This window comes from Scyliorhinus canicula, chromosome 24, assembly GCF_902713615.1.
Source record: "Scyliorhinus canicula chromosome 24, sScyCan1.1, whole genome shotgun sequence".
NCBI lineage: Eukaryota > Metazoa > Chordata > Chondrichthyes > Carcharhiniformes > Scyliorhinidae > Scyliorhinus > Scyliorhinus canicula.
In genome coordinates, this window is record NC_052169.1 from 5,051,422 (window position 1) to 5,065,713 (window position 14,292).

At 44.3% G+C, this 14,292-nt stretch overlaps 1 protein-coding gene across 1 annotated transcript; it reads right to left on the reverse strand.

The window, feature by feature from the left end:
• Positions 1-1,441: 1,441 nt before the first annotated feature.
• Positions 1,442-7,759, reverse strand: LOC119956868 (cocaine- and amphetamine-regulated transcript protein-like). The gene is made up of 3 exons (XM_038784400.1): positions 7,454-7,759; positions 3,493-3,576; positions 1,442-1,858 (listed from the first exon to the last, which is right to left on the reverse strand). Exons 1-3 carry the CDS (start codon positions 7,589-7,591, stop codon positions 1,751-1,753), a joined length of 330 nt encoding a protein of 109 aa, XP_038640328.1. The 5' UTR covers positions 7,592-7,759; the 3' UTR covers positions 1,442-1,750.
• Positions 7,760-14,292: the final 6,533 nt, after the last annotated feature.

Below are 14,292 nucleotides of genomic sequence, written 5' to 3' on the forward strand. Positions count from 1 at the left end.
TATCACTCTGAGGAGGCATTGGTGGGTCTTCCGCTGGAATCCTTATGGTGGCAATGAACTCAAGATGGTGTCACGTAGGGATTCCAATAAGGATGAAGGGACTGTGCTGAGAGTGAAAATGCCAGCTGTTGTGTTGTTTGAAGGGACATTTAGTGGTGATGGTGCTCCCAGGCCATTGCTCAACGCTGAGATTAGTAAAGATTGTTTGTTTCAGCTACTAAGGGACATGGAACTATGATTGTTGGAGTTAAGATACAGATCAGCTATAATCTAATTGACAGAACAGACTTGAGGGGTTTAATGCCGTCCCTCTCTTTTCAGGTTGCAACTATCCACGTCTGTAAAGGAATTCAAAAGTCTTCTATAGCCATAGAAAAAGTGAGCTAGATTTGGGCGGCATGGTGGCACATTGGTTAGCATTGTTCCTTCACAGCGCCAGGGTCCCAGATTCGATTCTCAGCTTGGGTCACTGTGCGGAGTTTGCACGTCTTCCCCATGTCTGTGTGGGTTTCCTCCGGATGCTCCGGTTTCCTCCCACAAGTCCCGAAAGACGTGCTTGTTAGGTGAATTGGACATTCTGAATTCTCCCTTAGTGTACCCGAACAGGCGCCGGAGTGTGGCGACTAGGGGCTTTTCACAGTAACTTCATTGCGGTGTTAATGTAAGCCTACTTGTGGCAATAAAGATTATTATTATTAAAAGTAGATTTACGGGGTGGCATGTGGCACAGTGGTTAGCACTGGAACTGCGGCACTGAGGTCCCAGGTTCGAATTCTGACCCTGGGTCACTGTCCGTGTGGAGTTTGCACATTCTCCCCATGTCTGCGTGAGTTTCACCCCCACAACAAATGTGCAGGTTAGGTGGATTGTCCGTGCTGAATTGCCGCTTAATTAGAGAAAGGATAATTGGGTACTCTAAATTTATTTTTAAAAATGTAGATTTGCACATGGAGGAAGGGGACATGGCTGTACAAACACTTTTCTTCTGTCTTTTCCATGGAAAAACATGCTGAGCAGGTCATGATGCAAGCGGAGGAATCTCAGACACGTGAAGAAATTAAATTTATAAACAGCGTGCATTTGATAGACTGTCGGTATTTAAATAAACCTTGGATTTACACTGGGGAATAACTTACACAGTCTCCATGACTTGAACGCTTCCCTTACTTAACCCAATATTCAAGATGAGATCTGACCAAGGCATTACCCAGTTCTAGAGGAAGGAGCTGTGCTCCGAAAGCTAGTGATTCGAAAGAAACCTGTTGGACTTTAACCTGGTGTTGTAAGACTTCTTACTGTGCTCACCCCAGTCCAACGCTAGCATCTCCACATCAGTTCATTATCATTTAACGCTTCGCTTGAACCATTCTTGATTACTAACTGTTGGTTCTAATAGTGATGCATAATCTGTAACCAACCGTTGGGCAATAACCAAGTTACATAATGAAGATAATACTTTATTTGGGCAACATTGGCAAAGAGAATCCCCTCAATGAGACAAGTAACATATTTCACATTTAAGATAGTGTCAACCAACCACCTTCAGTGAGACAACATTGCGAATGACGATTACAACAATCAGTTTCAGTGAAAGTTACAATTCTTTTTTTTTTGGCGTTAATGGATGACGAATTAGCAAAATATCAGCTGAAGTGTCAACACCGATCCTTCTGACTGTTGCTCAGGGCTGATCATATTTTCCCTCCCCAAGATCTTCACCACATGTTGACCTTTTGCTTTCCACTCTGCGTCAGATGCACTTGAGGAGGAAGGCATTGCAGGTGGTGCCCCTGGCACAGTCGCACAGCTTACCCATCCTGGGCCCTTGCTTGACTGCGCACCGATCACCGATATAACACTGAGGAACAGAAACAGAACCGGCAATCAGTCAGGTTTCCAACACTCAAATACTTGAACCCCCCCTTCAAGTAGCAATCCACCTGGGCTGCCTTTTAAATCGCAAAGCAACTAGTAGAGTAATCTTTTGAAGTGCCATTACTCTTGCAGTGTAAGAAATGCGACAGATAATTTGCAAACAGCGATGAGATAATGAGCAGATCATCTATTTTAGTGGTGTTGGTCGAGGGGAAAATATTGGCCAGTGGACGAATTCTGCTGTTGGGATTGGGATTGGGGTCACTCAATAGGGCCTCGAGACCTCAGTTCAGACTAGCAGACAATAATAGAAGATTAATTGAGCAGCAATCAATTTGGAATATGCGCAAATATGCCTTTAATACGTTTTGGCAACTTTTAGTTTCCTCAGTTGGATTTTTATTTAACCTCTGCAGGGAGGTTCCATTTGAGTGAGCTCTTGGATAGAAGACGATGCTGAAGGTGGGTCTTAACTATGTTGACTGTTCCATTGTTCCCCTGATCTTTGGATTTTGTATGTTTGTGTTGATGTTGTGCTTGACTTCAAAATTCCCAGAAAACAATAATCTGCTGAGATTTATGGTCCATAGACAGGGCAGCACGGTAGCACAAGTGGATAGCACTGTGGCTTCACAGCGCCAGGGTCCCAGGTTCGATTCCCCGCTGGGTCACTGTCTGTGCGGAGTCTGCACGTTCTCCCCGTGTCAGTGTGGATTTCCTCCGGGTGCTCCGGTTTCCTCCCACAGCCCAAAGACGTGCAGGTTAGGTGGATTGGCCATGATAAATTGCCCTTAGTGACCAAAAAGGTTAGGAGGGGTTATTGGGTTACGGGGATAGGGTGGAAGTGAGGGCTTAAGTGGGTCGGTACAGACTCGATGGGCCAAATGGCCTCCTTCTGCACTGTATGTTCTAAAAAAAATAGACACATCTGGAGAAAGGCATCACTATGGTAACCCTCCTCCTGTGTTAGATAGTAAATGTTTAATGATGGATGGAGAAATCTCGCTCCCTAATAGCCTCCCTCTGGAAGCTAGTGGAAGTTTTTTAAATGGGGGTACACATAATATTTTAATATAACAAAACAAATTTGAAAACAGAACAGCTAATTTTCACCAGAAATCATTTAATTAATTGAAGTTTCAACATTAAGTGATTGTGAAATGTCTACTTTAAAGTTAAATAATAACGGGTGGCAAGGTGGCGCAGTGGTTAGCACTGCAGCCTCACGGCGCTGAGGTCCCAGGTTCAATCCCGACCCCGGGTCACTGTCTGTGTACAGTTTGCCTGTGTCTGTGTGGGTCTCACCCCTACAACCCAAAGATGTGCAGTCTAGGTGAATCAGCCACGCTGAATTGCCCCTTGTTTGGATAAAAGATACACATTTTTTTTTTAAAGTTAAATAATAACTTTATGGCTTTGAAAATTAAAGTTTATTTAAGGGAGTGACATACATTAATCTGATTGGCATGGAGTCAATAGAAATCTTATTGATGTTGTCCATGATTGAGATATGAATTATAGCAGGGATGGGCTTGATGGGTTGAATGGCCATTTCTCATTTCAGCTATTCATGTTTTCACATCCCTGCCACAGATAATGCTTCAGTCTGAAACTCACCAGAGGGATTTGTCCAGCTTTCTTCTCATAGGACGAAAGCCTGGTGCTCTTGATTTTCCCTAGTATATCATCCATGACTTCAAACTGTAAAAAAAATTATTTAATGTTAAATAATTGCCACTTATGAAGTAAAGAGCTTGCTGCGTCTCATTACCTTTTGTAATGGTCCCCACACACTCGCATCGGCTTAATCATATTCCTCAGGTACTGAGTTACATTGTGCCATCGTGCAAATTCAGCTGGAAGCTATTTTGCACACAGCAAGAACCCAAAGACAAGAATGGAATGAATTATTGGTTACTCTTGTTTTTGGTGGTCAACTGAGGAATGAATGCTTGACAGGAGACAAGGAGAATGTTCTACTTTTGTTGGATAGTGTTTTGGAATAATTAATGTCAATCTACACGGGAATGCCAGAACACGGGAATAGAGGTAGAGCACCTGTTTAATGCCTGGGGGACATCACCACCAGAGGTCCCTTAGTAATACCTGGATGAGCCAGCCATGCTCAAACTTCAATGCTCACTGGATTTCTTTCAATCCTCTTACTGGACACAGGCACCCAGATTAAGCCTTGCTTTTACCTGATACCTGATGGCATTTCAGATAGATTGAATTATATTATAAAGACTCAAACTGTGCAGTTACTGCTGTTATGCAGGTTGACATCAAAGCACACACCAAGATTCCACATACAATAATAGATTGTTGATAGAGTAGATTGCTTACTCAAGTCTTGGTGTAATGTAGAATCTCAGACAACCTTCTCTCATAGTAATGAAATAGCTATTAACTGATCAAGCATATTCTTCCAAATATGGAATGGCAAAGTAATAATTATATTCTTTTAATCTCCCATTTTTAAAAAAAATGTTTGCACAGAGTAGCTAGGGAAAATCTATTCCAATTGATACCTGGGAACTCCACCACCTGGAGGTTCCCCTTCGAGTAACTCACCACCCCGACTTGGAAATATATCGCTGATCCTTCAATGTTGCTGGGTCAAAGTCCTGGAACTCCCTCCCTAACAGCACAGTGTGTGTACCTACACCTTAGGGACTGCAGCGGTTCAAGAAGGCAGCTCACCACCACCTTCTGAAGGGCAATTGAAGATTGGCAACAAATGCTGACCGATCCAATGAGCCCTACATCCCATAAACAAATAAAATAAACTACATTGCATCCCCAAAGGAAAAGAGATCTGACACCATTGATGGAGAGTGTTCTCAGCGCCAAAAAATTTAGCAGCGGTTTCAAGGCCTGTGTATTGAGTCGGCTTCCACGTGGGCTTTTCTCCTGTGGCTCAACTCAGTACAAAGAGCAGCAGACACATCAACAATCTGCAGACGGTTTGATATTCTACAAGCTTGCATTCATGTACATGAGAGATGAAGACCTGGATAGCTGCCAATGTCCTTCTACAGAACAAGCACACAAACTCAGCACATACACAACTTTCAAAAATCAATAGCCCTCCCCAGTTGGACGTGATCCAATCCCTGAAGTTGCTATGTTTAAACTTCACCCAATAGAATCACAAGCAATGTTTAAACTTCACCCAATAGAATGGCAAGCAATGTTTAAACTTCACCCAATAGAATCACAAGCAATGTTTAAACTTCACCCAATAGAATTGCAAGCAATCCATGATTGTTGCCAGGATCCTCCTCCTGACAGCTGTGTAAAATCTCAACATCCTGTGCTGATTGTTTGTGAGAAACAGAACAACAGAACCAGCACCCTGGATTGTTTCACTATTGATTACTTATTACTGCTATGTCCTAAAAATACATATTTAATGGTTAATAATGATTACACGGTACTCTTCCTATAATTCATCTCAATCCTTAATAAAGTAACTTATGTAAAACTACTCTTGTGGCATGCTAACTATTTAGTTTTATGAGGTATCATTGCTGACCTCCCCACCCCCCCCCTTCAGAGAGAAACAGGATTGATGTTTGAAGATAATTGACAAAAGAGGCAATTGAGATGCGAGGAGAAACCTTTGCACACAGTGACTGGTTAGCATCTGGAATGTGCTGTCTGTCTTTGGGCAGCACGGTAGCACAAGTGGATAGCACTGTGGCTTCACAGTGCCAGGGTCCCAGGTTCGATTCCCCGCTGGGTCACTGTCTGTGCGGAATCTGCATGTTGTCTGCGTGGGTTTCCTCCGGGTGCTCCGGTTTCCTCCCACAGTCAAAGATGTGCAGGTTAGGTGGATTGGCCATGATAAATTGCCTTTAGTGTCCAAGAAGGTTAGGAGGGGTTACTGAGTTATGAGGATAGGGTCGGTGCAGGCTCAATGGGCCAAATGGCCTCCTTCTGCACTGTATGTTCTATGTTCCATGAGAGCGTGATGGAGGCAGATTCATACAGCGAGTGGTTAGGATGTGGTGTGTACTGTCTGATAGTGTGATGGAGGCAGATTCACACAGCGTGGTTAGGATCTGGAATCTGCTGTCTGAGAATGTGATGGAGGCAGATTCAATCAAGGCACTTAAGAAGAAATTGATTATTATCTGAAAAAGGTAGGACATGCAGGGCTATGTGGAGACAATGGGAGGGGGGAGTAGCACTATGTGACTTGCACCTTCGGAGAGCTAGTACTGACACCAGGGCTGAATGGCCTTGTTCTGTGCTCAAGTATTCTGCATGAATTCCATTTTCAAAGTATAAATAAATATAATTTTACATCAGAAATAAAAATACCATTATATAAATTATATAGACAGATCACGCAACCTTCCACATTCAAGTCTACACTCTACTTGTTCAAACATTTCTTTTGTAAAAGTAAAACATTGTAGATTTTGGAAATCTGATGTAAAAACAGAAAATGCTGGAAATATTCAGCTGGTCTGGCAACTTCTGTGGAGAGAGAGAGAAACAGAGTTTCATCAGATTATGTCAGAGCCGAAATAGGGATGTTTGAAATAATTTTAATCAAGTAAGAATTATTTTTGGAGTTATCCACTGTACTTCAGAAAGATGCCGCAGTTCTCTAGAATTTCCAAACCTGATTTGTGACAAAGACGTGTCTGAAATATTAAGGTGTCGAGGCTATTCGGAGATATCTGACGTCTAAGTTTGCACGACCACTTTAATTAAATGTTTGACATCCTTAACATGCTCATGTTAATCAAAGAGCTTAACGTTCAACACAATTCTTACAATGAATGACCTGACTCAGAGTCCTTATTCCAATCAATGAAGGTGTCCACGCTTTTATCAACTATTGGCAGATAAATCCAAAACTCAGATCTCAATAAATAGATCCTGAGAGGTATGGACAGGGTAAACATTCCCTCTTAGGAATACATCAAGAACTAGAGGGCGCAGATTCAAGATAATGGGCAAAAGGGATAAAAGTGATGTGGGGATTTTTCTTTTCGCCAGAGGGTGGCTGGAGTCTGGAATAAGCTTCCTGAGATGGGTGGTGGAGGCAGGTTCGATTCAAGTATTGGAAAGGGAATTCTATCCGAAAAGAAAGAATGTGCAAGGTTACAGGTGTAAGGTGAGTGGGACTAGATGGGATGCTCTTTCAGAGGGCCAGCGCAGATCGGAGGGGCCGAATGCCCTCAATTCTGCCCTGCAAAGGCTTTGTGATTCTGTGTGATCACCGAGCTATCGGCACTCCTCTCCCATTCAGACCATCAATCGAGTGAAAACTCAGAGCCCAGACAAGTCAGGACTGCAGACAGACAGAAGAGGCTGGAGCATCGCGCGTCCCCGTGGAGGCAAATAATTCAATTTGGGAGAAGAGAGAGGGAGAGAGGAAACCGCAGTTCAAGTGAGCTGGGTGTGGAGCCTGTCTAAGTTAGTTTGAAAAGCCGCTGGAAACTGTGGACTGGGAGATACAGCAAAGGAGAGAGAGGCAGAGGGGGGTGGGGGAAAGAAGGCTGGAGAAAAGTTAAGTCAATGCAGTTGGTTGGGGAGAATGGATATAAATGAGACTGACCAATTCCCTTTCGGCGGAGTCGCTGTGTTTTGAAGTTGGATAGTCTTCTGTTGCCCCTCTGGATGGCCCAGGCTGGCAGTGCAGGAGAGGGAGGATAGTGCAGACAAGAAGCAGCATGAACAACCTGGAGCTCTCCATGGTGCTGAAACAGCTCTTCCACTCTGAGCCTCTCTCGCTCGCTCTCTCTGTTTTAGTGACCTGCTCTGCAAAGAGCCACTCCTTTTTATAATCACGAACTTGTCCAAAAACCCAGCTAATCAATAAGAGGGCGGGTGTGATACACGCTTCCGTGGCTCCCACCCCTTCTCTCACCTCCCAGATCTGGGTGGGCGATTGCCTGTGAAAACTTCCCACTCTTTCATTTGACAATTACAGTAACTCAGTGGGCGTCTGCGCCAATAAATGGAGCTTATTCAGCTTCTCCTTTATTTATTAAGCTCTCCATGTTGAGATTACTCGCAATCGAATCGAATCCCAGACGGAACATTCCGACCGAAATTCAATCTCTGAGTTGAAAACATAACTAGAAATCAACCGTGTCAGCAAAATGCTGATATTTCACTCCTGAAGTCATCTTTCACTCTGAACTTTCATTGTTTGTATCAACAGCTCTGTAAATTCGCTTATTTTGTTTACAAATTAGCTTTGCTTTATTTTGAAAGTCAGTTTAATTTGAATGGGGCTCTGTGCCTTGTGAAAATGGGGAGGGGGGGGGGGCTCTGTCCCCGTTTCCCTGACACCTTTTTGTAGTAGAAAGGTATTCAGGGAGGGAGACTTCAGTCATACTGTTTCTCACCTTCTGATGGTGAGAAAAGTCACTGCTGGACTCAGTTTAGCCTCTGATTACTGAAGGGAATAACAGTATTGGGTTGTTAGTGCGGAAAGGGCGAGGTCAATCCAAGCATTTCCACAGAACGTTTCTCAGTTGACAGAAAGAACTTAAAACTGAATGGAAGTGGTATGGTAGCACAGTGGTTAGCACTGTTGCGTCACAGCGCCAGGGTCCCAGGTTCGATTCCCGGCTTGGGTCACTGTCTGTACGGAGTCTGCACGTTCTCCCCGTGTCTGCGTGAGTTTCCCCCGGGTGCTCCGCTTTCCTCCCACAAGTCCCAAAAGACGTGCTTATCAGGTGAATTGGACATTCTGAATTCTCCCTCAGTGTACCCGGACAGCATTCCACTCTGGAATGAATAGAAAGATGAGTGTGTGCTTTACCCATTGTACTTCCCTATATGTTCTGTGCTGTACTGTTCTATATATTTCCTGCAATTATGTTTTTTTTGTTCATTACAGGATAAACTAACAGGTTTTTCGCCCAAGGGCAACAGCGAGCACGGCCAGATTTCTGACAGTTCAGCTTTTGGGAGGGAGAGAATGTGCAGACTCCACACAGACAGTGACCCAAGCGGGAATCAAACCCGGGACCCTGGCGCTGTGAAACAATAGCGCTAACCACTGTGCTACCGTGCTGCCGATGTCCATCCAGTGTCAGTACCAAGCAGTTCCAGGTTAGTTGGATGTGAGAGGGCAACTCCTACAACACCAACTCCACCTCAACCGTCTTAACAAAAGAGTTGCACCATCGTGTCATTCTTCAGCACAATCACCCTTAACCCCCCCACCCCCCAGCGAGATTCCAACTTCGGGCTGTGATTCCCACAATGATGGTGTCAAGATTCCTTTTGATTATAATCTTTGAGTTCGACTTGAAATACGTGTCTGCGTGCGTTTCCTCCGGATGCTCCGGTTTCCTCCCACAAGTTCCGAAAGACGTGCTTGTTAGGTGAATCAGACATTCTGAATTCTCCCTCTGTGTACCCAAACAGGCACTAGGGGCTTTTCACAGTAACTTCATTGCAGTGTTAATGTAAGCCTACTTGTGACAATAATAAAGATTATAAAAATAAAGATTATTATGTTTGCAGAGATAGAATGCTAATGGAAAAAGGCCATTTCACTCATTCAATTCATCCCACAGCTAAGTTCTGTGCATTGGATGCTTTAAAAGAGCATGTTTCCTGATACCCCAAAGTCAAGTAATCTGTTCCCTACGAAGCGAGAAAACTTTTGATTGAATCTTTTGACAACATTTAGTGGTAACTCCTTCCATGTTGTGGAGCTCATGTGGCGCAGTAGGTAGTGTCCCTGCCTTTAAACACAAAAGCTCTGAGTTTGAATCGCACCCCAGGGCTTGATGGACTAGGAAAGTCTGTTCCAAGAGGCCAAACAGTTTGAGTATCAACCTGTAAATGCTTCAAACATAAATCAGTCGCAGATGGTAAGAGTAGGAGAAATTCTTGGTCAGTTCTGTGGTGGAAAGGATATAGAAGCCTCTACATTGCTGTAGCTACAGAATAAACTGTGTGTAAAAGTAAATGTTGCACAACTTGGACACCCTGAATGAACTGTTACATAATGGTAAAGTCGCCATAGTCCCAGATGGTCATAGGGGGCGGAATTCTCCGCAATGGCCGATACCGTCGTGAAACCCGGAGTGTTTCACGAAGGCGTCGGAGGCCGCTCCTCTCCCCCTATTCTCCCCCCCCCCGGGGGGGGCTAGGAGCAGCGTTGCGGGGAACTCGGCCGAGAATGACGCTGCCGGCGGCGCCTAATGACATCAGCCGCGCATGCGCATGTTGGCCTGCGCCAACCTGCGCATTCGCAGTTGCCGTCTTCCCCTCCGCTGCCCCGCAAGACATGGCGGCTTGATCTTGCGGGGCAGCGGAGGGGAAAGAGTGTGTCTCTTGGAGACGCCGGCCCAATGATTGGTGGGCACCGATCGCAGGCCAGTCCCCTCCCGAGCACGGACGTGGTGCTCGCTCCCCTCTCCGCCCCCCCCACAGGCCCCAAACTCACCTTTTGCGATATGTTCACGCCGGCAGCGACCAGGTGTGGTTGCCGGCGGCATGCACAGCAATACGCGACACGCCATCTTGGGGGGGTGGGAGAATCGCGGGGGGGTGCCAGAGCGGCCCTCCCGCGATTCTCCCACCCGGCCTGGGCAGCGGAGAATCGCGCCCAGGCTGTTTCCCCTTTGAGGGAGAGAGCTGACTGGTGGTGATTTAAGCCGAGGGTCACCACACCTCAGGCAAGGTTCAGAAGGCGGGGCTTCATGAATACCCTCAGCCGGTATTGGAATTGAATCCACTCTGCTGGCCTCGCTCTGCATCACAAACCAGCTGCCTGGTTTAACTGACTATTACCCACACCTTCCATGTTAGCTACACAGTGGGTCCTCTTTCAACTGTGGTTGTTTTTCCCAACTAAATAATGGGCCAATTTTTGGAAAATCTGCATTGACAGACAATCCAATATTTTACTATTGTGTCCATTTCCATTTGATCAATTCCATCCAAACTCCAAATTTTTCAGCCTGCCAATGCTTCATCTATAAATTGAATTGGATTCACCTGATGTGACTCATTTTCTCCCAGAAGGCAGAAATATATCAGCTGCACCTTTGTTTGAAAATGAACAGCCTGAGGTTAAAGCAAAAAAAAGGTTGAGCGAAAAAACTGACACTTAAAATGAGCAATATGTTTACCAAAAACAGAATTAAAATATTTTTTTTTTAATTAGCTACAGATGATCCAAAATGAACATCATAAAAACTGGTGAAAGTTGTGAAGTTACTGGTGATTTTGGTGATGGGAAAGTGATTCAGTGTGATTTATAGCTAGAAAATAAATAACTTCAAGAAATTCAGTGTTTCAGTCACCCTAATGCAGTGGGATGGTAATATATAGGTGTTTATGAGCAGTGTGATGATATTAAGCATCAGTGTGAGAAAGAGACAGAGAGAGAGAGAGAGAGACAGCCCCCTTACCAGCTCCCAATCTGTGCCGGTGTGTATGAAAGCACGGGGGGAAAGGCAATAACACATTTCCAATGTTCAGCTTAATTCCAAGCATCATCGACCTGACCGTGTTGAACAGCATCCAGCGACTAGATGTGGAATGTGGAACAGAGATGCCATAAGATCCTGAACATCTCTGTTAAATCCCCTGACAGGGGTTTTTATTACTGCGCCTGAAACATCTCCCCCCCCCCCCCAAACAATGCAGGGCCATTACAGCAAAATCTTAAATCACACTTAACAGTTGATAGCAATCAGTTCTTTGGCTTGAGCGAGGAATTCAGCCTTAAAGTGACAATGTGATTTGGAGAACTACGTTTATTGCCTTGAAAATAATGCTTCCAGTGACACAGTAACTGTAGAAAATTAAAGGCGGGAATAAAAAAATAATTTCCACAATTTGTGTTAGCTTTTATTGGTAGAGGAATTGAGTTTCGGAGCCATGAGGTCATATTGCAGTTGTACAAAACTCTGGTGTGGCCGCATTTGGAGTATTGCGTGCAGTTCTGGTCGCCGCATTATAGGAAGGATGTGGAAGCATTGGAAAGGGTACAGAGGAGATTTACAAGGATGTTGCCTGGTATGGAGGGAAGATCTTACGAGGAAAGGCTGAGGGACTTGAGGCTGTTTTCGTTAGAGAGAAGAAGGTTAAGAGGTGACTTAATTGAGGCATACAAGATGATCAGAGGATTAGATAGGGTGGACATTGAGAGCATTTTTCCTCGGATGGTGATGTCCAGCACGAGGGGACATAGCTTTAAATTGAGGGGAGATAGATATAGGGCCGATGTCAGAGGTAGATTCTTTACTCAGAGAGTAGCAAGGGTGTGGAATGCCCTGCCTGCAACAGTAGTGGACTGGCCAACACTAAACGCATTCAAATGGTCATTGGATAAACATATGGATGATAAGGGAATAGTGTAGATGGGCTCTAGAGGGGTTTCACAGGTCGGTGCAACATCGAGGGCCGAAGGGCCTGTACTGCGCTGTAATGTTCTATGTTCTATGTTCTATGTTCAGTTCAATTCCCATTCAACGTCAGCTGTACAAAACAAAACTTGAAAAGGCCAACAATTATAATCAGTTAACTTGCCGATCAGTACGTCTGCTAATTCATGCAGAGGGATTTGTACAGCCACGGTCTGTTTCTTTTATCCCAATGACTTATTTTCTTTCTTTATCCCTGACTTGTTAATTTGACACGGAATGGTTAATAAAGCTAATTGCCACAGTCTTAGCTTTAACGTTGTTAAGGCGGAGTGCAGGGATATAGGAAACAGCAGCATCAATGTTCAATAGTTAAAGCAACAGATTAGGCTTTGATGATAGCTTGTTTTGGCTGTAATAAGATCTTTGGGGATCTCTATTCTTCTCAACAATTCCTTGCAGATGTTAAACTCAAGGATGTGTTCCCAACTAAAGTTTGAAATGGTTATTTGGCTGTAATAATTATTATTTTCTGTTCCCTCTCCCTTCCCCTACTTATTGTGAATCTCTCGTGGATTCAACAGCTCACCAGGAGCTGTGTATCCTTAGATTAAGGGGGATTTCTGCTGTGAAAAGAGATGGGGTAGGGGCTTCTGAATTTCTATCTCCTGTTTTCTGCCTTGTGCTCTGATGATCGTCATAGAATCATTTGGCAAAGAAGGAGACCACGCTGACTGGGAGCCTGGGCTAGTTTTGAGCATGCACTTCAGCACCTCATTCTTCATACACGGGTCTAGATGCGTAATGCACAACCATGGAAAGGGTCGGTACAAGACATTTGAGCCAAGCCTCTCTCAGCACCCATCATTCACACTCCCATGAGTTCGACCAGCAGTGAGAACACTGGCTAATTTATCCCCTACCCTAGCCCATGGGCGTCTGAAGCAGAAGGAGAACCACATGTTGCCCACATTGAAACTTATTTACTTTCAAGTTGACATCTCAGGGACCTGAACCATTAAATACTTAAGTAGGGTTGTTCCTTGTACATCAATATGGAATTGAAAGCTAGTCTCAGTAAGGGTGACCATGAAACTATTGATTGTTGTTTAAAAGCCCATCTGGTTCACTAATGTCCTTTAGGGAAGGAAATCTGCCGTCCTTACCCGGTCTGGCCTACATGTGACTCCAGACCCCACAGCAATGTGGGTCACTCTTAACTGTCCTCCAAAATGGCCGAGCGAGACACTCGGTTCAAGGGCAATTAGGGATGGGCAATAATAGCTGGCCTTGCCAGTGATCCCACATCGGATAAAAGAATTTTTAAAATTCAGATTCAAAGCCTAGTATGGTGTGATTAAGCCAAACTGGCCATTGGAGAATGGAAGGATCTTCATGTCTGATTTATCAAATCCTTCAATAATCTTAAAGACCTTGAACTGATCACCCCTCACCATTCTCTGTCTGCCGAGGGAAAAGAGTTCTGGCTTCTTCAGCGTCTACAGGCCAACATTTTCGTAATCTATAATATGAAGCACGGAGTCAGTTTAAGATAACAAACTGAGATTAGACTGTAAACATTTTCTGCTCCTCATTAGAAGTTCCTGGTTGTGTTTTTCGATGTTCTGACTGAACTTTATGTACTCAGTTGCCTGGTTTCTGACTAGATTAAGGCGGTGCAGAGATGATAGTTAAAATAGTGAACATTCAGTCCTTAACGGTCTTAATTAGGTTCCTGCAGCTTCAGGTCATTTTTCATGGTAAACTTGCTCGAATGGATTCATTTGTTGGTAAATTGGTCCTTAGTGCGTTTAGAATTGATTGGAGTCATGAAAGGCAAACTCTGTCATGATTTAAATGGACAGCGGACCACACTGAAGGATTCCGCCTGTTAACAAACTGTGATGACCCCAAGACAAGGAACAGGAAAACAGACAGTATTAAAGTTAAATTGGCTGAGCTAAATGTTATAATCCGCGCGGGCTTTCTGGGGTAGGGGTGACCCACTATCCCCATGGAGTTTCTTTTTAACATTGTTTTTTTTATAAATTTAGAG